General features: G+C 49.5%; 1 protein-coding gene across 1 annotated transcript in view; it reads left to right on the forward strand.

Annotated features, from left to right (window-relative positions):
- The window catches only part of GABBR2 (gamma-aminobutyric acid type B receptor subunit 2), a 343,152-nt gene that overhangs the window by 245,309 nt on the left and 73,364 nt on the right, over positions 1–24,479 (forward strand). The window contains exons 9-11 of the mRNA XM_027616869.2: positions 12,633–12,713; positions 16,115–16,265; positions 19,061–19,193. Coding sequence (XP_027472670.1) covers positions 12,633–12,713; positions 16,115–16,265; positions 19,061–19,193 — 365 coding nt within the window. The remainder of the gene's footprint in view (positions 1–12,632; positions 12,714–16,114; positions 16,266–19,060; positions 19,194–24,479) is intronic.

The following is a 24,479-nucleotide window of genomic DNA, read 5'->3' on the forward strand; positions in this document are numbered from 1 at the left end:
ATATTCGGGGATGTTGTGTTTCTGCAATAAAATACATCAAAAGAAATGAAAGTATGATGTTCCAGATAAGAGAAAGCAGAGTCAATAGAAAACACTTCTCTGTGAAAACATTAGTTTCAACTTATTTAGAATATTTTTCTCAACTGCATGACTTCTCAGGCTATTCCGTCTCCCCACATGACTCTGAGAGGCACATGAAAGTAGGGCGGTGGGGGTTCAGTCCTCTCCAGTATTCTGAAAAAGCTTGCATTATTTTTGTTTTTGATGATAGAAATTTTCAAACAGACCCTAAAGTTGAGAGGACCACATAATAAACCCCATGTACCCATCACCTGGCTTCAACCATCATCAACATTTTGCCAATCTTGCTTTATCTTTACTCACTCACTGCACCCTTTTTTTTTTTTTTGCTATAATGTTTAAAGCAGCTCCCAGACATTATCTCATTTCAATCTATAAATACTGCAGTATGCATTCCTACTAGATAAGGACTTTTCAAAACATAGCCATGATACTATTATCCTACCTAAAACATTTAACAATGATTCTTAATATCCTTTCACTTCTAGTCTATGTTGATCTTCTGATTATCTCCAAAATGTCTTTACAGTTTGTGGGAGAGTCCACACAATGGCTGGTTGCTATTTCTCTTTAATCTCTTTTAACCCATAATCATCCCCCACGTGCTTGTAACAGGTCCTTAATTTTTATTCTAAGAAACGAGGTCGCTTGTTGGACTTTCCTGTTGTCCATGTTGGAAGGGGCTCAGAAACCTTCCAGACCACTTTCCTCAAGTGACAAGGTGGAAGTAGAGGCCCAGGGAGGGGCAGGGGCTTGTCAGAGTCCACAGGGCATCTGTGAGAAGCGGGGCTGGGCTTTCCTCCAGGTAGACACCTCCACGCAGCCCGGTACGGTCATCAGCAGGGTCGTTAGCCAAAACCACGAGATGCACCGTTCTTCACTGCAGTGTTTTTCAGCATCTGGATGTTTCTGGAAAAATCCAGGAACAAGAGCTATGCCTTTGCGTCAGATCCCAAAGTCATCCAGGGGAAAGCAAGAAATGAAATCGAGTTATTCAGGTTCATTCAGACAAATCCCACTGGATTTAGCTCAATGAGGAGAGGTGTTCGGTACTGTGGCTCAGTAATGCAATCTTGTAGATTTACCCATTCGTCTTCTCGTGGCAGGTAATTGAAACGCATGTCAGCTCTCTGGCATGCACGAAAGATGTAATTTTCGGCAAATGTAATTATTTTCCCATTTGTTAAGTCTTGTTTCTTCATTGGTTGAACCAAGTAAGCATCTTGGCAAAGATACTTACTTTTTTTTTTTTTGAGTGATTGTAACTAAATTCTCTTGTCACATTTCCAGTTCTCAAATTATATCATTCTAGGAGAATATTTTATAAAATATTGATTGGCCGATCACAGCTACAAGTGCGTGCCAGTTTTATTGCCTTTTTTTTTTTTTTCATATGTTAGGATTAGACACCAACTCCAGTGACTAGTTTTGAGCGTTTATAAGGAAAGCCATGGAGCAAACAATGGTTCAGAGTGGGTCTGACCTACCTTAGCTCAAGTTGATGTAGCACATTGGGCAAGTAACTTGACCTGTGTGAAGTCGTCATATGTAAAATAGGAATATAATCCTACCTACCTTCTTGGAATGTGGAAAGAACTTGATAACACATAGAAATATGTGCATATATTTCTTGCTTAGGAAGTAGCAGCAATTATGATTAGCACTGTGTCAAAAATTATGACACTTTTCCGAAACAAATCCAGATTCTCTCGGTGTGTTGAAACCTTCCCAGGTGCCTTCATGTCTTCCTGCCCTTTGTAGCTGTTCCCCAAACTTAGCCATATGTAGGATGTCAGACACGGCAGGGTCTAAGAGATGATCCTGGGGCCCAGGGGAGGGAGGTGTCCCCCCCCCCCCCCCGCCCCGGGACACAAGCTGGTTAGTAGCAGAGCTAAGATGGGACGTCAGCTTTCCCCTTGTGCTCACCAGCACACCTACACCTGAGTGTTTTCCCTTCACCACATCTGTGCCCAGTTTATAGTGAACATCAGAGCTGGACCTGCACATGCTTCTCTTTATATGTTTTTAAAACAAACATTGATCCTGTTGGCAGAGGGATTCTGTGTTATTTCGGGACTAAAATGAGCCACTAGAATGCTGGGGACATGTTCGTGTCCTCACAAGAGTTAGTTTTCCAAATATAGAGGATCTCAGAGGTGCATTGTCTGCCAGGATGGAGCGGTGCTGGATTATTGAGCAGGCTGCCCAACCTGGGAGGGTGCCTGGTTATCACCTCGTTTCACAGAATGGAAACTGAGGCCCAGACAAGGGAAGGGACTTTCCTGGGGGAGACCCTGACTCACCATGGGGTGGTGAGTTCATTCCTTCCCTTCTCTGGGCCCATGCTTCCCTGGGCTGGTCCGGACTCTGTTTTCTGGGACTTTCCAGGATTTACCCCGAGAATTGCCTCATGCCATTGGCCTTTCAAAAAGGCTTCTAGGGCGCCTGGGTGGCTCAGTCGGTTAAACGACTGCCTTCGGCTCAGGTCATGATCCCGGAGTCCCGGGATCGAGTCCCGCATCGGGCTCCCTGCTTGCCGGGAGGTCTGCTTCTCCCTCTGACCCTCTTCCCTCTCGTGCTCTCTATCTCTCATTCTCTCTCTCTCTCAAATAAATAAATAAAATCTTAAAAAAAAAAAAAAAAGGCTTCTAAATAGAACCACCATGTTGTTTTCTGCCATGTCCTTCACACCATCTCTCTCCCTGTCTGCTTGTCTCTCCCTCACCTCCTGCCCTATCTTTAGAGGGGACAGTGAACAGCAGGGCTCACAGCAGAGCTGGTTCGCTGACAGTCAGCCCCGGCGGTGGAGGCTCCCTTTGCAGGGGCTGCCTGGAAGACTCACACCCAGGTTGTCTCAAAGCTCACTAACCTGATCTTAGAAGCTGGCCCATCCCACCCTTGCTCAAGGGAAGACCTCAGGCGATGCTCTTTCAGCTCTTTATTTGTGCAGGGCCTTCCAAACCCTTTTACCTACCGTAGAGGAAGCATTGCATGGGAGGCTCCGTTAATTCCTTTGCAAAACTAAAACACAAATGAGTTGGAAATGGGAGGTAGCTTTGGGAAGAAGACTAAAAGGGGAGCCAAGAAGCCATGGCCCTGCACTTTTTGATTCCAAGGCTGTAGGGTAGCACAAACACCTGGCGCTCAGTAGGCCCCCAGTACAGGTTTATTGATTTAACCCGGAGGCAAAAGACCTGGGTTCAAGTCCTTGCTCTGAAACTCAGCAGCAGTGTAACCCTGGGCAAGTTACTTCATCTCCTTAAGCCTCAGCTTAATCCTCTGGAAAATGGGATGACACTAAAGCCAGCCCTGCCCAACTCCTGGGGCTGGGGAAAGGGCCAAATGAGATTTTGCTCTATAGCCTCTCAAGGCTGGGAAGCTCGTCACATTACTGACATGATGCCCGGCTCCTGGCCATGCCTACTGGATTCGTTGGTGATAAGACTTGTAGGAATTTAAGAACATCTTCATTTATTTGTGGTTTCCGGTAACTTGTCTGACAAACAGCAGTTAGCCTTGACAACAGAAAGTGAGCAGAAGCTAATTCAAGTTGGTGGCCATTGTTGTTTTAGGCTGGAGAAACCACATATCTTGTAAACAGAACTGTTCTAAAATAATGTGCCAACGTTAGCCCCCTGGCCCCTCTTGAGACTGAGGCATTTTTAATCCAGGGAGGGCTTCGGATCCCTAAGAATGACCTTCCTCACTCCCAGCTTCCCTCCATTTACATTGTTTTCAGGGGTTCCCAAAGCTTTTAATTCCCAGCAGGACAATGTAGACAGTAGGTGGCAGATGCCGTCAGGGACACATCCATACTCCCAGAGCATCCACAATTCCAGAACAAATGCCTCACGAAAAGCACCTGCACCCCTCACCCTATGCAAGGAGTAGGCCATATGTCAGGGAGTTGGTGCTTCCAGGGACACCTTGTGCCAGGGAGGAGAGAGAAACAGAGGATAAACCACCCAGCATCCTTCCTTTTGGGTGGGGCAACTGCAAGGTATGTTCTACTCTGTCTCCAGGCGTGTCCAGTGGAATTGTGCCTCAGTTGCCCACCCAGAAACCTGCTCATGAATGCCCTCAGACTGACTCCCTTCCCTTTCCTGTCTCACCTCCCCACACTTCTTCAGTGTGCCCCAAGACCACCTCCCAAATTAATTCCGTGCCCTCCTTCCTACTCGTCTCAGGTGCAATTCCGAGTGACCCACCTGTGGTCAGAAGCTGGCATTAGCATCCTGTTGGCCACACACCTTGGGTGTAGGAGGGCCAAGGCCTAAAACCCTTCTGACTCCACATTCAGTCGCCCTCCCCCTGCCCATGCCAGCGCTGACTCCCTTTTAACCACGTGTATGTGAGCATGAATGCCAGGGAATTGGCTTCTTTCTTCCCTCAAGAGAAGAAAGAATCCATGTTCCTGCCGAAGTCTAAACATGGTTCAGAATTTGCAGCAGGGAAGGAAGTTGAGTGAAGCCATGATTAGAGCCTTGTTTGTGCTGTTCTTCAGGAGCTCTCAGCATCTGCACGCTCGCCCGCTCACCGGCCCTGCCTTCATTAGGCCTGTTTGTCAGAGTCTCGGTGAGCAACAATGTGCTCGAATTTCACATGGCTTCTGTGCAACATAAAGGGCTCACACTTCGGACTTTTCTATTTCAGCACCTGATTTGAAGGCACAGGGTCTTCCATCATTCCAATAGCATGATTGTCATTCAGAAGGTACCTACTGAAATGTAGGCTTGTCCTCCCCATTTGTAGACATTAATTACTATTTGGTCTTTGGGGTAACAGATACTGTTCTATTCAGTGCACATTTCCTGAGCATCTGCCAGGCGCTTTACCAAGTCCTCTGTGGGAAGCCAAGTTGAATAAGATACAGTCCCTGCCCCCTGGGGGCTTCATAATTTCTCTGGCCCAGTGCCAGCGTTTATAAAAGCAGGAAGATGATTTCCCAGAACTGATTAGAAAACTTGCGGAGCTAGTTTGACCCTAGTTTGAGATGCTTGAGGCCGGTTTTTAATGTCCTTTTGCTTCTGTCCAGGCGTGTGTTGTAACCCCCTTCACTTAGCCAGAGGTCTGGAAAAGCCAGGGCGTCCAACTGCCACTAGACTGGATATAAGTAAGAGTGGAGACATAGGCTGCTGAAACGCAAGAGACCCTGGCAGCGTTGTGGGTCAGCAAGAATGGGATGACACACACGTATGTGGGCTCTCGGAGGCTGGGAGCCTGACCCTGACACTTCCGAGCCTTCCTGATCCAAGACTTATGTTTCAGAGAGCCCAAGGAAGGTAGTCTGAAAAACAGAATTATTCAGCAGACGCTGTGTTTCATTGAGCCATAGACTCTCCATGTTGAAGGGAGCCGTGACTCTCTCTTGCAGCATTACCTCTCCTTGAATGCCTCCAGTGATGGAGACCTCATCCCCTCGCATGTAAATGAGCCTTGAAGCAGACATGTCTCTTCCTTACTAACTAGGTCCTGTGGCTTGATCTCTCTAAAGCCGTCATTTCAGCATTCAGTTTAAAATAGTAAAATTAAAGGGGATCATTTTCTTAGCCTTGAGGGATGGTGAGAATTCCATGACATGAAGCTGTGAACGGTTCAGTGACTAGCACAGAGAAGGACCATGGCAACCGTGGGCTTCCTGCTCCTCCCCTGGGCACTCATGTCCATAACCCCAGGTCCACGCCCCCGCCAGAATTTCTTTTTTTTTTTTTTTAAAGATTTTATTTATTTATTTGAGAGAGAGAGAATGAGAGATAGCACGAGAGGGAAGAGGGTCAGAGGGAGAAGCAGACTCCCTGCCGAGCAGGGAGCCCGATGTGGGACTCGATCCCGGGACTGCAGGATCATGACTTGAGCCGAAGGCAGTCACTTAACCAACTGAGCCACCCAGGCGCCCCCCCTCCCCCCGCCAGAATTTCTTGAGAAAAGTGCCATCTTGCTTCTCGCTTGTTTGTCTGTGGCCTGTTTCAAGCATTTGCTCTCATCCCGCAGGGAAAGGCAAACCCTCTAAGTGTTTAATGCATATATTGTGTTGGTATGTCCTTACAAAATATGGATTGCTGTTTCGTAGGCATATATTTTTATTTCTGTCTGTGCAACTGGATTATATATCTTCTATTTCTTTCTCTACTTTTTCCCCTCCCCACTCAGCGCTTTGTCTTTTGGAAGTGCTTCCAAGTTCCTGTGTGTACATCTGAGCCATGCCTTGTGCTGATCATGCTTCGCCCATCCACTCTCCCACTGAGATACCCAGGCCACCTTCAACTCCCTACCTATAGGAATAATGAGTGTCCTTGTACATGTCCCCTTATGAACCCAACTGGGCATTTCTTTGGGACAATTGTCCAGGAGCAGAATTGTTGGATGGGAAGGTGTGTGAACACTGAACATGCCTAAGATCCCAGATGGCTCTTTCGGTGCCCACACGTGTCTTCCCTGCCACCGGCATGGGGGTTCCTGTGTCCCTCCTCCCACCAACACTTGCCAGTCCCCGGCTCACTCGTTGTTTGCCAGGCTAAAGGCATAAAGTAATATCATACTGTAGTCTTAAATACCATTTCTCTGACTACTAACGAGGTTTGGGCATTTCTTCCTGTGCTCGTCAGCCATTTGTTGATCTTTCTGATCCTTCGACCACTTTTTATTTTGAGGGTACTGTCTTTTTCTTACTGATTTGCTAGAGTTCCTTATGTACTCTAAATATTAGTCCCCTTTTATCTTTAGGCTTTGCAGATACTTTCTTCCATTCAGTCACTTGTCTATAGACTTAAAGTCCCTGTTGAACAGAAGTTCTTAATTTTGGGCGCCTGGGTGGCTCAGTTGGTTAAGCGACTGCCTTCGGCTCGGGTCATGATCCCGGAGTCCCGGGATCGAGTCCCGCATCGGGCTCCCTGCTCGGCAGGGAGTCTGCTTCTCCCTCTGACCTTCCTCCCTCTCGCGCTCTCTCTCTACCATTCTCTCTCTCTCTCAATAAATAAAAATCTTTAATAATAAAAAATGTTCTTAATTTTGATGTGGATAAATTCCTTTCTCCCCTCTCCACTCCATGGTTTGGGCTTTTTAAGTTTCCTAAGAGTCATTTCCTGGCACCTGCCTGCCAGCTTCTGACTGGGCACAGGGGGTGCCAAGCTGGGTAAGATGCAGCCCCTGCCCTCAGAGAGCTCCTAGTCTTGGGTGGGGGGAGCACAGACATAGGACCTCCAGTGGGTGTGTTACGTGGTAAGGGCGTTCAGAGGAGGGGCACTTGCCTCCACATATCCGATTTTAGGAAGGCTGCCTGGGAGAGGAAGCATCTGAGTTTTCTTTCCTATCCCTGAGTTTGGAATTCTGAAGGGCCAGTGGGAAGTTAGCCGAGAAGCGGAGACAAAAGGTGCTCTAGGTGCAAATAACCTATTGTGTTTATATGTGTCCTGGGTAACCCCAGATACTTAGCTTTTGCCCCTGGCCCAGTTCACCTAAGTCAAGAGACAAATCTGCCCTTAGCTGGCTTATCATATTCCCAAGCCATTTGGCCAGTGTTCACCCGGCCCGTTAAAAATTTCTAAACAAAGTTCAGTGATGTTAATTTGTTACAAATGTGGCAATGGCATATTGTTTATGAAGACAGAGAAGAGTGTGTGCAGGATTCAGGCCAAGGAATGCTGCTGAGAGGTGCTGCTCAGCTCTGCTCCTCACCCAGTGACAGGAGAGTCACCCTCTAGGGCCTGTCCACAGGCAGTGACCAGACTGGGGATCACTCCTGAGGAAGGGCTGGCCATCTGGAGAAGAGCAGAATCAAAGCCCGTGACCGCCATGTTCCCACCTCTGAAGAATCACCCGGAGCAGGAGTCCATGTGATGTGTGGCCCCCAGGCCGAGGCAGGACCTGTGAGGCAGGTTTTCAAAGCAATTGCAGAATCATCGAGCAAGAGGTCTCGGAGGCCACAGAGATCTCCCCACCCAGCCCACTCGCTTTAGCAAGACCCAGGCAGAGGCCAGGACTTCCTGGGGGCTCCTCACCGAAGTGATGGCAAAGCCAAGACTAGCTCCAAGGGTCCTGTCTACCAGCCAGAGCTCTTTGTTCTCCCTGAGTTTGGGATTTTGTTAGGAGGGCCTAGAATAGAATAACTTATAGCATTTTTTTATTTTATTTTTGTTGAGTCAAGGCCATCCTGTGTTTTAGACCTTGGAGTCATACATTGAGTGTGTGTGTTTGTAACCGTTAAACTTTAAAGAACACATATACCTCCCTCCATTCGGATCTAGAGTCAGTTTGAGGACAAATGGACAGTTAAGGGTGAGGGGAGTAGCACCCAGCTAATGCAAGAGACCCTGTAATGGGCTCTCCCTCCTGGGGGTTGCGGTCCCAGAAGGAGGTAGAATCACTGACGGAAGCTGTCTCCCAGCCATCTCGTGGTTGCTCTCAGGCCCACAGCCAGTGAATATTTTCAGACTGGACTTTTTTTGGCAGCCTAATTTTCACCAATAGGACCTATTTCCTTTACGTATCATCCAAATCTAAAATTTGAAATAAAGAATGGGTTTTTTAAAGAGAACACTTCTTTTTGCCCCACAATGAGGAAGCAGCATTGTTCTGTGGGAGAGGGGCTCTCTTGTTCCACACTATTTTTAGGCTCTTAGCACAGAAAGTGTCGGCACTGAAGGGCCTTCAGTCAAATCTAGTGGTTCTCAACTCTGTGTGTTAGAATCGACTTAGGGGATTTTTAAAAATACTGCCGCCCAGAACCCACCCCTCAACCCCCCAGAGGCTCTAATATAATGGGTCCATATTAGGACTCGGACGTATGTATTTTCCAGCAGTTCCCAGGTGCCGGGGCTGAGAATCATTGGAAGCCCTGCTGTGCAGTTTGCCGATGGAGAAACTCAGGCCCAGAGAAAGGGACGGTCTGTCCAGGGCCACACAGTGAGTCAGTGGCAAGCTGCGGCAGAGTTGTGGGGCAGGGAGGCAGCCCTCTGCTCAATTCCTTCATCCCCCCCACCCCCTGGTGGGTCTTTCTAGCCTGTCCCCTGATCCACAGTCTGCAGGGTCCCCCAGTCTGTATCCATTGGGTGGTTAACGCTGTTTGCTAGTTAGCAAGGAACCCAAGAGTTAAACATTGAGAGTGCTGGGTGCCTATCATGGTCACCACCAGCTGGGCCACCAGGTGAGCCATGGAAGAACACAGAGGGCACCATCCTCCTACCTGCAGACCCGGGAAGGGTCCTGGCTAGAGGACAGGGGACGAGGCTCGATGCTACCTAAGGATGCCCGATGCAAAGCTTCAAGGCCCGCTCAGGAACTAACCGGCTGATGGGAATCATGAGGCCTGGGCACACCTAGATCATAGTTCCAACACCAGGAGCTGTATCCATGCCCTCAGCCCACAGCAACTGAGGTGCTCAGAGGGGAGCTACATACTCAGAGAAGGCTTCCTGGAAGAGGTGGGTGTAGGGTTGGGCCATGTTGGTAGAGGGAGGGGAAAGCCGCCTTCCAAGCAGAGGGACCATTATGGGGAACCATGACATTAAAAAAAACCTAGGGAGTATTTGGGGACCTAGCAGATAGCTCAGTTACTTTTATCATGAGGCAAACTACAATTTATTGAACACTGTGAGTTAGGCTGTAAGCCAGAAACTGCTTGTATTTTCCTCTTTAATCCTCATGGCCACGTTGAAAGTTCCCATTTTCCAGCTACAGCCACCTGCTAACAAAGGGCAGGCTAGAGGGAAATAATATCTGCTGATGAGAATAATTTCACCTGCTTGGTGGGGCTGGGTAAGTCTCTAAACTACAGTGTCAGAGATTATGAATTTTTTTTTTTTTAATCTTTGTATCTCCAGCCCCGAGCCTGGCCGATAATAGGCACCCAGTCAATGTTTGTTGAATGAATGAGTGACTGAATGAATGAATGAATGAGTGATTAAGGGATTTAGCACAAGCATGCCTCAGCGCCCAGATGTCCAAGGCCACCTTGGTCAAGGGTGAAGACAAAACCTCATCTTTCACCACCCACACTGATGCTTTTGAGGGATTCTTTATCAGGAAGTACCTGAGGCTGGGCCTGGCATGCAGTAGGCACCCCATAAATGTGGGCTGAGTGACCAACAGCTCTGCTCAGCATGGGTGGTGAAAGTGTTCTGAGTTCAGAGCTAGGGGAGCCCAGTTCAAGTGCCCACTTGGTCACCACCCAACACATGGCTCTGAGCGTTCACTTAACTTCTGTGAGGCTCCTCCCTCATCTACAGATTCGGGCAAATCATGCCCAGTTCATGGTTTGCCAAGAGCCTTCAATGCAAGAACATATGAAGCACCTGTGAGCCCCCAAGCGGTACACCAGGGAGAGATTTGGGTGATGATGGCTGTCTTGGGAAGCCAAGTATGTGCGCCCCAGCCAGTCGGCAGTTCCTCTTGGTGCCATGGGACGGTCCATCAGGGTATGTCAGTCAGGGGGGCAGGCTGTGTGGCTAATGGTGCGGTGGGGTGCCAGCCACAATACTTCCCGGCTCCTGGTGATTTGTTCCAATCAGGCTGCATATTTCATGAGCTGCCTCCCCACACCAGATAAATAAATCAGGGCTTCCTCCGCTGAGCGGCAGGAGCTGATTGGGTCTGAGGACTTCAAAAGGCCAGAACGGGAATGCTGGAGCTCCCAGCAGAGTCTGTTAATGTGACATTTAGGAGCTGTGACCCAGGCAAGTGACAGCCACTTGCACAGGGGCAGGAAGACCACTGTAGCGGGAAGGAAGTGACTTTGACAACCCTGTTTTCCACCCCACAGTCAAAGGAACACAGGCAGAAGTGTGGCCTATGGGATTCCCTGTTCCTCTTCCCGAATGTTTATAAGGGACCAGCAACGCATCTGCATTTCTCCAAAGAAATTCACTGAGAGCCAGAGCCCCAGCCAGCCGGCGGGTCCTCTGGGTGCACATTTGGAGTTCCTGCAGCTGTGTCCCTTGATAACCTCTGGGCATTTGGAGGCCCAGCATCTGCAGCTCTGGGGACCCGCTTGCCCTGTGGGTGGGCACATGGGCGTGCCTCTTCTGCAGTTACTACACGCAGGAGGCACACGTGGCCCACGGAGGGGGCAGCTTGGCAGGAACTGTCACCACTCAGGGATCCCATCGAGGCAGCCCCATGTCAGCAAAGAGCATGGTCTATGGGAAACATCCTGAGTTTGAGGCCGGGCTCTACTCTTAGAATCGGTGGCGTGGCGGCAAAGGCATAACCTGCCGAGCTCAGTTTCCTCATCTGTACGGTGGGACTGAAACCACCGGCTGCAGCTGTGAGAACTGAACAAGAAAAGGCACAGCAAGTTCCTAGCACAGGTCCAGGCACACTGTCAAGGCTCAGTGACTCCTCATTAGTTCTACCCGCCCATTCCCCAGCCCTGTCAAAGCCTGTTCAGCCCTGGGGGCTTCACCCTCTAGTTCCACAACCCTTGCCTTTGGTCCTGCTTCCCTAGACCTGCTTTGTCTGTGGTCACCAGTCCCCCCACGCACCAAATCCACTGACCCCTTGCTCAAGGGGCTTGTTGCTCTAGTCTCTCGGTGACATCTGACACTGCTAGCCGGCTCCATTGTGAAATTGTCCCTTTCCTTGGCTCCCGTGATGCCCACTCTCTCCTGCCATCCTGCTCCCAGCACCCTGGCCAGTCCTTCCCAGTCTCCTTGCAGCATCCTTGCCGAGCCCAACCCCTCCGCCGAGAGGTTTGTGCTCCCCGGGATTCTGCCCTTGCTCCTCTCTGCTCCTTGGCACTGTCCCAAGGGACCTCCTCCCTGCCCCCTGCTCCACCTCCCAGTTCACATGCTGATGGCCCCAACTCTCTCCCCAGCTCAGACCTCTCCCCTGTCTCCAGACCCAAAGACATCTCCACCCTCACCGCTCTCATGATCCATGAGCACGTCTGGCTTCGCTAATACTAATCCCACCTCAGAATGCCTTAATAGGAATATAATGTGCAAAATGAAGGAGGGGATAGTCCCCTGTACTTGCTGCTGACCAGATCATGCCTAAAGAAGTATGTTGGTCCGTCCTTGAGTCTACGCTCTCTCAGACACAGTGACATTGTGTGGCATGGCCCAAGGAGGAACCTGGAGAGGGCTGAATTAGAAATAATATTCTGTAAGGTGAGATTGGGGGCTGGCACCAGGGGGATGATCTGTCTGTGTCTTCAAGTCTCTAGGGCTGTTCTGGAGCAGAGGGAGCAGAAGCGCTCTGTGTGGTCCTAGATGACAGAGCCAGAGACCAGGGGAAAGTTACAAAGAGACCGTTCAGCCCAGTGACCAGGAAGGACTTAGTAACAGACGAGTCCAGTTATGAAGGGAGTAGGCCTCCATCCACAAGGCATATAGCAAAGGGGGAGTCACCAGCGGATGAGCTGGAGTGAGAGGGCTGTCTGTCCCACCCCAGATCTAATCGGAGGTTTTGCGATTCTACCCGGAAAAGGCCCTGGGGCAAAGGAAAGCCTGTGAGAATATAGCCAGGGCCTGTGGGGGTGCAGGAGCTGCGATAGGAACAGCCAGCCACAGGCACGGGACTCCATCTAACCAGCCCCTGTCTCTTGCTCCCTGCAGACAGCAGGGAGGTGAAGGTGGGAGAGTACAACGCTGTGGCTGACACACTGGAGATCATCAACGACACTATCAGGTTCCAAGGTAAGGCAGGTGGGCTTCTCATAGCAGGGGGCCTGCTCAATTGCTCCCAAGGTCAGATACTGTCTGAGGGCTGGGGTCAACTCGGAGTCTGGCTTCCTGGGGAAGAGAGAACCTCCTTTCCTCTCAACACATACACTCACTGAGCACAGGGTCCCCATCACTCACATGGGAGCTGACTTCCCGCTCCTGGGATGGGTCACTGAAATTTGCATGGCATGCTGTCTCTTACCCAGGCATCTACATTTAAACCAGTCCATAGCCAGGAGTAATTCTGTTTAAATGTGACCCAGCTAAATTTAGCTCTGTCTCCTACTGGAAGAAACGACTTGCTTGGGTTAGTAATAAAGCCTGTCCACCGGCTGGTCTTCCTGAAGATCATTCCCTCTTCTTCTGCAGGAGAACTCTTCCTCAGCTTCTAGAACCAGATCAAATGACGCTCTTCTGTGCAGCCTTCCCTGATTGCCCCCAGCTGAGCTAATGGCTCCCTTCTCTTGGCTCTCAGTGTTTGTCTCTGCCTTCCCCATAGTCACTGTCTTTTGCATGGAAATTTCTAGGTTGTTAGACCATGAGCTCCCTGACTGGATCCTAACTGACTTTAAACTCCTAATAGCAGCCAGGGTCTGACACATGTCGAAGGTTCATATCTGATGAAAAACTAAACACATGACTGATCAACTGAGGGCATGACTGGGTGGGTGAATAAATGAACGAACAGGTGAGCATGTGAGTCAGTAAAGTTATGGGTGGATGGATAGACGGATGGGTGGATGGGTGGGTTGTAGATGGACTTCACCAGTATTAATTCTCTCAAGTCCATTCTGCCCTCAACAGCCAAAGCACCCTGGCCGTCATGCTAAGCTGAAAATTCTCCACCTCTGCTCGGAGCACTACACGATCCCCATTGCTCAACAAGGGGCCTCACTCCGTGGTAGTGGACCCCAAGACCTTCCCATTTCTCTGCCTCTTCTTTCAGGTCTCCCCAACCAAACTGCTTACAGTTCCTCAAGTATGCCAACACACCACAGTGCCTTTGCCCCTGCTGGGTCCTCTGCCCACAATGCCTTTTCCTCCTTGTCTTCCTTGTGGGCAGCCAACTATTCCTCTTCTGCAGACCAGCTCTCCCTTCTGTAGCCTTGCCTGACTCCATCAGGGAGAGCCACACTCTTCTCTCCACTTCATGCTCAGGCCTCTCTGTGCCTGATGTTATCAACCACCTGGACTCTGTCTTTGGAGGCAGTTTGCATAATGGTTAGAGCACAGGACTCAGTTAGGCAGGTCTGGGTTCAAATCCTGCCAGTTTTGCCACTTACTAGCTATGAAAGTCACTTAGCTCTTAGAAAACTGTTGCCTCTCTGTGAAATGGGAACAATCTTCTCTACCTGTGAGGCTGTTGGATGGGTCAAAGGAGAAAATCTCTGTAAAATGCTTAGCCCGTCATAAGCATTCAGTAAACATGATTGCTTATTACTGCCTTTTTCTTTTTACATAGCTAGTGTATGAGTTCCTTGAGGACAGGGACTCTATCTTGGTTGACTTTGAATCACTGGTGCCCAACACTGGGCCTGACAGGTAGAAGGTGATTATTAATGATGACTGGTCATCATTAATAATGATGAATGAAGGTATAATGATGGATGAAGGACTAGTGAAGAATAGATGAATAATGAGTGAACGGATTGGGTGAGGAGCAAGAACGAAAACTCAGGGTGGCTGCCAAGGATGCTTCTGATAAGTCATTACCAAGTGGCTAAACATCTTAAACATTACCAAAACATCTTAGTTCAGGTGCATTGTGTGTGAAGGCACCATTTTCAGGGGAGGGAAGGTAGAGTAAGAAAGAGGAGATGTGGTCAGTTTCCTGATGTCATTTCTGCATGAGCAGCGAGTGGTCACAATCATCATCTACCCGCTGGTCCAAACCTCAGCTCTTTCCTCAATGCCCGGAGCTGGACTTGTTCCCAGCCAGGAACTCACGGGCACCCCCAGGATGGCTCTAGTGTTTGGGAACCAGAAGACACCAGCCTAATGCAGCCAGAGGTTCGCTTAGGGGTGGGAGGTTGGGGGAAAAAATGGAAGAATGGAGGAAGAAGGATTCAGATGTAGAGCTTTCACTTCTGGAAGCAAGAATGGTGTTACTTCACTTACCTTGTATCTGTTTTTGCCCTGACCTTCAGCCTTTGAAGCCACTCCTTCAAAATGTTCCTTTACGTGGAATTGCTTAAAACTTTACATTTAACCCCGCCAGCAGGTTCCTAGCTGTTTTAGAACCTGGCAACTTCCCTACTTAGATGGTTCGAACTCTTCTTATCCCCTGGATGTTTCCAAACACATTTGAACTTGCTAGCAGAGTTTTTGAAACACAGATCTTCATAGATCACCATCCCTGCTGCCACACCTGCGCATCCTCTGCTTGTCCCCTGGGAACAGAGGTGTGACCCAGGCTGGCCCCCACGGCACAGCCATGGTGCAGTCCCCATGACCCCTGCTGGGGTTCCCCAGGTCTCCGCCTTCCCCACCAGAGAGAAAAGCCCCAGTGTTTCACAGTTCCGCAGCAGAAGCCTGACTTGAAATAGCAGCTGAGCAGAAAGGGATTTGTAAGAAGTGGAGCGGGGTGGGGCGAGTCCCTGCACCCCTCCTCCCAAACCAGCCTGGATCCAGACAGTTTTGCCAGGGACCAGAAAGATGAGTTTTCTCTGAGGCCCTCAGGGCTCCACTAGGTTCCCGGTGCCCTTGGAGAATGAGCAGGGACAGCTCTGCAGTCACATAGAGAAATGGAACCCCACAGTTTTGGTCCAGTCCTGGCACGGTAGGGAGGGGGAGGCATGCCAGTAGCTTCTGCCTCCCACAGTTAGTGAGGCTTATGAAAATGGAAAACGAGAAAGAGCTTTTACAACATAATGACCTTGAGGCAGAAAACCCACGCCCAGAGACATCGCTATCTCCATGGAACTGACAGACAAGGTGTCTGACCTGTTGAGGGTGGTCATTATCATGTGTCAGAGCAGAGTCCTTGAGAGCCCAAGCCAGATGCCTCGCCCCCAGTGGCACCCAGTGGGACCCACTCACAGCATCAAGCCCTATGCCTTCCAAGCTGCTGTTACCTTTGGGGACAAATGGGGATGGTTTTTCAACAGGATAATTAGACCAAATCAAATTCTAGTCTTTTAATGGCTATTAAATGCATCACAAATTCCTTATTGATTCTATTTAGAGAAAGAAATAAGTCCTAGCTAAGGCTCCCTGCCGGTAGACTGGCCGACCACTGGAGCCCTCTCACCCAGTAGTTGTGTCCTGCTTAGAGGTTGTGCCCAGGTGCCAGACAGCAAGACATGCAGGCAAAGATGTTTTCGAGGGCTGACCATGCACCAGGCTCAGCTGGTGTCTGTTCCTTGGGCTTCTAGGATCCGAGCCACCAAAAGACAAGACCATCATCCTGGAGCAGCTCCGAAAGATCTCCCTACCTCTCTACAGCATCCTCTCTGCCCTCACCATCCTGGGGATGATCATGGCCAGCGCTTTTCTCTTCTTCAACATCAAGAATCGGAATCAGAAGTAAGCCACTCACAGCCTCCTCTTGGATGATGCTTTCCAGATTGACAAACTTGTGGATAAAGTGTAGGGGCTTCACATGACCGATGCACCAGGGGCACAGAAGTTTTTGGGGCAGTTTTCTAAAGTGGTCGTTCGGTCCCTGGGATGTGATTGGGTGTTCCATGTAATGTACATGTGTGCATACCCATGCACAAACTCTCACGTATACACACACACACACACACACACACACACACACACACACACACACACACACACACACACACACACAGAGGCAGGGCTGCTGGTTGCACAGGAGGACTGGGTTAAATAAACTCCAAGGGTCTTGAGTCTGTAGGCTTCTTCCACGTTGTATGGTGCAGGAGGGAAAACACAGAAGCGGGAGCTCCCCCAAAGTCTTGGCTCCACCCCTCAGCGTCTTGGGGAAGCTCTGCCCAAGGGAGTCACTGAGTTCAGGAAGGGGCTCCACCCCCCGGGACAGTACTTTACAGCCCGAGAAGCTCCTCCCTCCCATCATTCTCACTGGGACCCTCAGATAACTCCCCCCAGATCACAGATGAGAGTCCCGAAGCCCAGTGACAGAGGGAGGGCAACCGTCCGAGGCCACACTGCTGTGTGTGGCAGAATGGGTCCCCTGGGTACCCCACTTTGATTTCTCTTCCACCACACAGGCTCCTCGCTCTCTGGAGGAGAGCAGCTCCCCGTCTGAGTTATTTCGGTCAGCCGTGAGTAGAACAGGCCGCCGCCCAAGCAGTGGTGTTTACCGAGCACAACCGGCTTCTGTGGTTCCCACGGCAAACCCCTGGACCCCCAGCTCCCTGGGTTGTTGGGGAGCCACTGAGCAGCGGCTCAGAGCAGGGCCGCCAGGGGCACAGCCTCGGTGACATCAAGCCCAGAAGCCACACTGTGTGACCTTCCTGGCAGCCAGGAGCAAGCCTGATTCTACAGAGAACAGGGTTGTTTTCTTTTTTTTCTCTTCCCGCTTACAAAGACAGAACTTGGAGGCTCTATATTTCTTTGTTGTTGTTTTTGGTTTTGATTAGGTCAAACCTATTTCCTGAAGAACAAAAGTTTTATTCACCTGTTGTTTTATTTTCTATACATCAGTAACACATATGCCACCACAAAAAAATTGAAGGAAGTTTCACCTACTCTGTACAAACCTTAACTGATGGCCATGCCCATTAGCATTTGGACGAGGCCTGGGCACAGAATCAGCTCTCAGTTAATATTAGACTCCTTTTCTACAAGCTTCCAAAATACCTATCTTAACAGCAAGTTGCCCCTATCGTAAGACTAAACTCCTTTAATTCTTTAACTACCCCGTTTTGGCCCTCCCGTGGAAAATTACTGTTACTCTTCCCAGTAGGCTGGCATCTATGTAAATTTTTTGACTGGCTTTGCAGATTAAAAAAATCTGAAAGAAATAAGAATAAATGTCACAGTTGTTCCAAGTTCCCCTCACTTTTATGTCCCTAAATGCTATCTATTTGTTAAGGTCCTTTTCCTCCAGGTAACCAGCCCAACTCCTGGCTTCTCCCCTCCCCAGCTTCCCGTGGCAATAAAGATGAAGGGGCCTTAGCGGTCCGTGGTTTGCAGAAGGACCTCCAGGAATCCAGCATCATCTGAGCCACACACTTGCCCTGGGCAGTGTGATCTGGGCTCCTGTCTTACTCAGGAGGAGACTCGGCCAGGCCAAGTGGCCTGCCAAGGGTGCGCCTCTGTAGGGTGGCTCCACCCCGTGTTCCCAGCTCAAAAGCCGCATGCAATCCATAATTTACACCAGGCTTTTTATCTCTCTTCCACTTGGACACATTGCATTTTTTCAGTGTGAAATGATTCATAGAATGGCAGAGTGCAAGAGAAAATGTTCGAGGAACAAGTGACCATATTTACAATCTGCAAAAGAGCACCTGGACCAGGGGGCACCTCAAAACCCAAGACAGACCGAGTGGATTGTGCTGGGGTAGCCAGGCACTTCTGAGGGTGAATTCCAGCTAGCGGTTGGTCTCAGCCAGGTCTGGCTTGCTGGGCAGCTGGGAGCCAAAGCAGAATTCCTGCAGGAGGTGAGAGACAAGCGTGTAGAGTGTAGGAGTGTAAAGAATGCCCCCAGCAGCAGCCTGGTGAAGACAGGGGTAGGGTGGGGATGGGGGCTGCATTGTCCATTTTTATCACCTAATGCCTAGGGGAGGTGTTCCTGCGCATGGGTGTGACCCCTTTGTGCACAAGACCGGGTGAGCTTCAGACAGCCAAAGTGAATGCTCACATGCCACCTGGTGACCACGCTTCCTGAGCAGCACTGAGTGCTCACCTGTATACCTCCTGGGCCGGGCCCACTTGGTAAGGTGGAAGGTGGTGTGGCCTTCTCCCCTTCACCTCCCTCCTCCCTTAAGGCTGCTGAGCGTAAGTGTAGAATTCTCTAGATTTAGCCTATCTTCCCAGCCCTAGAGGACAAAAAGACCTGTTGCCTTAGTAATGTGTTTGTGTAAACTGAAAATGAATGGTTGAAGAAGCTGGTGTTACAAGCTGCCCCTAGAGAAATGATAGGTGAACTTGATGGAGGAAAAATCCACCAGTAGCATTATATAGCTTCTGGGGTCCTTTAGTGAGGGGGAAGCGGCCCCTAGCAGGTGCACAGCCTGGGATGGGGGTCGTGGGGAGTGGAGGAAACCTGGCTTGCATTTCTCTCTCCTCCAGCCTTGGCAACACCATTCACCTAGCAGGCATTCAGGGAACGTTTGCTGGAGGAATAACAACATTAACAGTTCTGTTAACTGTCATCTTTCTCTTGGCAGGCTGATAAAGATGTCCAGTCCGTATATGAACAACCTCATTATCCTCGGAGGGATGCTCTCCTATGCATCGATATTTCTCTTTGGCCTTGATGGATCCTTTGTGTCTGAAAAGACCTTTGAAACACTTTGCACCGTAAGTCATTCTGCATCTTCTCGGGGTATAGGATATAAGGTTTTCTTGGTTTTCCATCCTCAAAAATGCAGACACAAACCCAGAAATGAATGAAAATATGTGAACAGGCTTGGGCGCCTGGGTGGCTCAGTTGGTTGAGCGACTGCCTTCAGCTCAGGTCATGATCCTGGAGTCCAGGGATCGAGTCCCATGTCGGGCTCCCTGCTCAGCGGGGAGTCTGCTTCTCCCTCTGACCCTCTTCCCTCTCGTGCTTTCTATCTGTCATTCTCTCTCTCTCAAATAAATAAAATCTTTAAAAAAAAAAATATGTGAACAGGCTAAAGACAACTCATTCATGAGCCGTTCATGCAGTTCCAACAAGGCAGTATGTTGTTGCTCTCAGACCGGAATGGACTTCGGTATTGCCTGCAAAATTAAGATCATGGATTTAACAGGCCTCCGCTAGCAAACGGTCCCCCAGGGAATGACCAGGTAGCCTTTAAAAGCGAGGGAGGAAAACTACCAACCAGAAAAGGATCCACACCTGGGGTCAGGGTCAGGGCCATGTAAGAAGGAATAAATCTGCCCGTGTATCTCAAGCACTATTACAGAATAGGATAAGAGGTGTCTATGCATGTGATCTTGAGTCATAAAGAAAAAACCAGAGCCACTATTTTCTATTTAAGCAGTGTTTCTCAACCCATTTTTTCCTTATTGCTCCCCTAAGAAGTCTTTTTAGACTTTTTTTGATAATTATCTCATGAAAATTTAATACTGAAGATATACTGTGTGTTTATATATTGTATGTATATCTATAGTTTATACATGAAAGAGTAATATTTTCCCATTTAAAAACCAATGTGTGCCCCCTTGGGAACTATATACCCCCATTGAGAATGCATACACTTAAGGAAGAACAAGACAGTGTAATTTATTAACTATATTTTAGAAATCCTATTTTGAACATTAATTACTGTGTTTTAAACATTCGCTGCCTCCTTGGTGGTGGTGGTGGTGGTGGTGGTTTTTTCAACAAGAGTTTATGCATTAGCAATTAACAATGGTGTAGAACTCACTCTCAGTTGAAAGTATCATTGGCTCGCTATTTAAAATGAGAATGAGCAGTTGGGATTTATTTCTGGACTTTGACTACTGTGATCTCTCAAAACTGGGTTAGACATTTGGGTCTCCGTATTGTCCCAAATGCAATCATTCATCAAATTCCCAGCCTGGAGGACCAGAGCTAGAAGGGATGGCCAGAGAATCCATGTTGGCCAGATTAATCAAAAGTAACTCTTTTGTTGTTACTGTTTTCTTGTAAGGCGTTAAGAGCAATGTAGGCCCTTTTTTGTGCAGCAGTCTGTTTTGGATTATACTTGCTGATCTAAGGTCTCAGTGTCGCCCACTACTGGACACTTGCGGGTGGCACCCTGGCAGCGAGGAAGAAACAGAGTGGAGGACCCCTTCCTTCCGTGTGCGGCAGGTCAGCACCCACACCTAGGACTGGTGGAGCTGCATCCGGTCCCTGTGCCCTGAGACAGCATACGGAAAGAAGGGGAGCCCCCTGGATTTCATGCCATATGTGACAATGCCCCCCTGAGTCCTGCAGATGTTTAAATCGGACTGACTCTCACATGGCATCAAGAAATTGTTCATGTTACCAGTAACTTCAATGTGAATTGCCTAGCAAGTGAGATGCCCACAGATCTCTTACTCTGTCCAAAAGTTTGAGAAGTGTGTGGTGGAGCCCCTGATACGCTAGAGGTCAGGGAGCGTCCGAAGAAGCACGCTGCGTTGCTCCAAAGTCCCTGTGGGTGTGGTTTAGTGGTGTGTTCCCTCGCAAGTGTGACCCTTTGGCAAGAGGATGACCGTGGCTTGTGGGGGTCTTGCTCATTTTAGGGATGCTGTGAAGACCCTTAGGTCCCTCACGTTCAAGTCCCCTGCATTTCTGCTCAGCATGACTTTTGACTTTTGGGCCCTTGCAGTTTCATGGATGCCACGTGTGTCTGAGGTCAGCTTTCCTGTGGGCAGGGGTGAGGCCACAGGAAGGGACTCCTGAAGCACCCAGAAGAAGCTAAGCAAGGAGAGTGGGGATTTCCTTCTTCCCTCTGCACCTGGGGGCATCCCCCCCCAAGGCTGAGGAGACCATGATTATACCAATAATGAAAACGGTATCAGGAGCCAGTGTGGTGAATTGTACTTTCCACAGCTCCGAAGACTCCGTGGCACCCCTGAGAGCTGAGGGCCCCCCCTCGGTCTCCCAGCCAAGAATCAGGGAGCAGAGCCCTACCCTAGCCGCTCCTGGCGCCCCTGTCTGTCTGGCTTCCCATCCCCCACTGGGAATGCATCCATTGGCCTGAGTTTCAGTCAGAGAGGGTCTCTTCCTCCCAGGAAGAACCTCCTGACATCTTACCCTGCTCAGGGGCCAAAGTGCTTTCTTGACTGGGACCTGAATCCTGCAAACACTGAATGACATAAGCTAGGGAGCAAAAAAAGGGGACATCCCCCACACCTGGGTTTTTTTCTTCTAATGAAGCCTGACATTCTGTTCTGGGAGTCGCGCTCATTTGTGTGAGGGGAAGGTTGTCCTGGGAAGCCTGGTAAGGCGGTATGAATAAATCATAAAGCGCTTTACAAATCAGCATTAGCTCCGAACACGAGGGCTCGGAATATGTTAGGCCCCGGTTCTCACCATCCCTGAGGATTCATTTATTTGCAGTCAGGGCTGTTTCAGAGGCTCTGCAAAGGGGAACCCACATTCATGACTGTGGGGAAGAAGCGTAGATTAACTACTCTGGACTGAATTGGGTCAGCACAAATGTGCACATGGGTTAGGACTGGGGTCATCTAGTTAATAATTCCCCATATCGCTCAGGAAGGAGAACTGAAAGCTCCTGAATTTAGAGCCTAAATACCAGTCCCCAGTGAGTGTAATTTGGGTTGTGCTCCACCTGCTATTCCCGAGGGGTTGGCTCCTTTATTTTACTTGGTGCCTTGGATTCTGTTCTCTCTGGGCCAAACGGGCCGCCCCCTGGTAAACACCCACCCGGCTGGGAGAAGGAGGTAGAAGCAGGGCCAACTAGTTCAGTGAGCACAGATCTTGAACAGCCTGGGTGGGACTCCCACACCTGCACGTATTGGCCCCTCATGGTGGCCAGTGACTTAGCTTCTCTGAGCCTCAGTTTCACCATCTGTAAAATGAGCATAACAAATCCCTGTGCACCACGGTGGTGTGGGCTCACTGGGGTGATTGCAGTCAGGCGCCTAGAGCACGGGAGGCAGCAGGTAGGTGGCTCTCTCCCCGTCACAGTTACAATCCTGGTGTCCTGCTCTGTGTCCTAGAGGCAATTTTTATAGGACCAAGGACAAGGCAGAACATGAAGCCAGCTTCAGGTGTGGAGCAATAGAAGGCACGGTTCAGTCTGGCCTCCTACTATGTGAATGCCGTTCTTTTTTCTTTCCGTTTTCAATATGGAAACAAAACACAGTGATAAACCATGAACACCACCTCAGGAAGAAACCTATGGCAATCATGAGATTATACCTCTCTAGGGGCTGTGCCTCTGCTCAGGAGGGCCATTATAACTTGGACGGGGGGTGGTGGCATGTGTGAGCATGCACTCGCATGCATGAGTGCATGCACACGCACACACACACACGCGCGCACCTACTGCTAGGGAAGCAGTTACACTTAGTGCCCATCCCCCCAACCCCTCCCCCCCATTCCCTCTGACCCTTTCAGAAATCTTCCCAGCCTGGCTTCAGCAAGACTTGTGAACAGCTCCAACTACACTCCCTGGACACTGTGTGGGTAGTAGAATCACCATAGCAATGTAGCCCCTGTGGGCAGGGAGCTGCCTATGAGGACAGTGCTGGGCATGAGCCAGAGCCCCCATGCCAGCGGCTGTGGGAATGCCGGCTCAAAACTTACTCGCTGCCCTGGCTCAGGAATCCCTGCCCCTGGCAGCCCAAAGAGGGAGCAAGCTGGGTAGGGGAGAGAAAAGGCCCTTGTCGTCCTTGTGGGAGCCTAGGCAGAACCCCCAGCATGAGTGCGGAAGGGTGAGAAGCAGCACTCTCAACAGCTTCGGGGGCTCTCGGAGCATCGCTGGGGGTGGAGGCAGTCAGCAAGTGCCATGTTAACTCCCCAGGCCTGTGCCCTCCTGAAACTTAGTACTCTCTGCTGTGATTCGCCAGGCCCAGCCTGCTGCCCCATGCAGATGTCCCTTCTAATCCCCACAACCCCCTGACAAGGCAAAGTTCACTGTCCCTACTTGACAGGAGAGAAAACTGAAACTCTGTCACACATGGCTAGCTGGCAGGACTGAAGTTTGGGACTAGGTCTGCTGGACTACAGAGGTGTCTGAGACACTTCATTCCTTTTTTTTTCTCCTTAAGAAATATATATATATTTGTTGCTAGCTGGTTCATACCAGAGAAACAGGCCCACCAAATTCTTAGGGATGCAGTCAGCATTTATCCCAACCCCAAAATTTGTCCATTCATATTTTTAAAACTTGAACTATCATTCACATACCATAAAATTCACTCTTTTAAGGTATATAATTCAGGGGTTTTCATATATTTCTTCATTCATTTTTGATCCATGCCCAAGCATCTCACAGTACCTGTATAAGAGAATTACGGTCAGACTGCTTTGTGTTCAAATCCCAACTACACTTTTTCCCAGCTGTGTGACTTTAGCATTACTCCTCTGCAAAATGGGCATAATAATAGGCTTGGGAAGATTCAGTAGCATAGCGTACACAAAGCATTTACTGCCTGCCTCACGATAGGATTCAGTAAATGTTAGCCATTATCATTATGAATGACAGGATTATATCTGTATACTGGCATTCCCTATGGACGCTGCTCAGAGAGATGCTGATAAAGCACAGTGAACTTGGGATGAAGAAGAGCCTGGAAAAGTGATGTTGGTGCTTGTTGATTGGATGGAGGTACATCCGTGGGGACTTCTGGCCTTACATGGCCTTGCTCTGCTAGAACTGGGGTAGGGACAGACTCAGGCCCTAAGTCAAAGCCAAGCTGCTGTATCTCTGTCGCCCTCAGTGCCGAAAGGGGCCTCAGGCAGGCAGGCAAGCTAAGAACGAGGTGGGACTCAGGGCGCTCCCACACCAGCCCACAGGCATCGGCCACTCTCGGGGCAGCTCAGAGGAGCGTGGCTTAGCTGTAGAGCTCCCAGCTGCCTCTACTTGCTGACAATCCCGATTCCTTCTTTTTTTTTTTTTTAACTTTTTATTTTTTTTTATTTTTTTTTTTAAAGATTTTATTTATTTATTTGAGAGAGAG

This window comes from Zalophus californianus, chromosome 13 (assembly GCF_009762305.2).
Source record: "Zalophus californianus isolate mZalCal1 chromosome 13, mZalCal1.pri.v2, whole genome shotgun sequence".
Classification (NCBI taxonomy): domain Eukaryota; kingdom Metazoa; phylum Chordata; class Mammalia; order Carnivora; family Otariidae; genus Zalophus; species Zalophus californianus.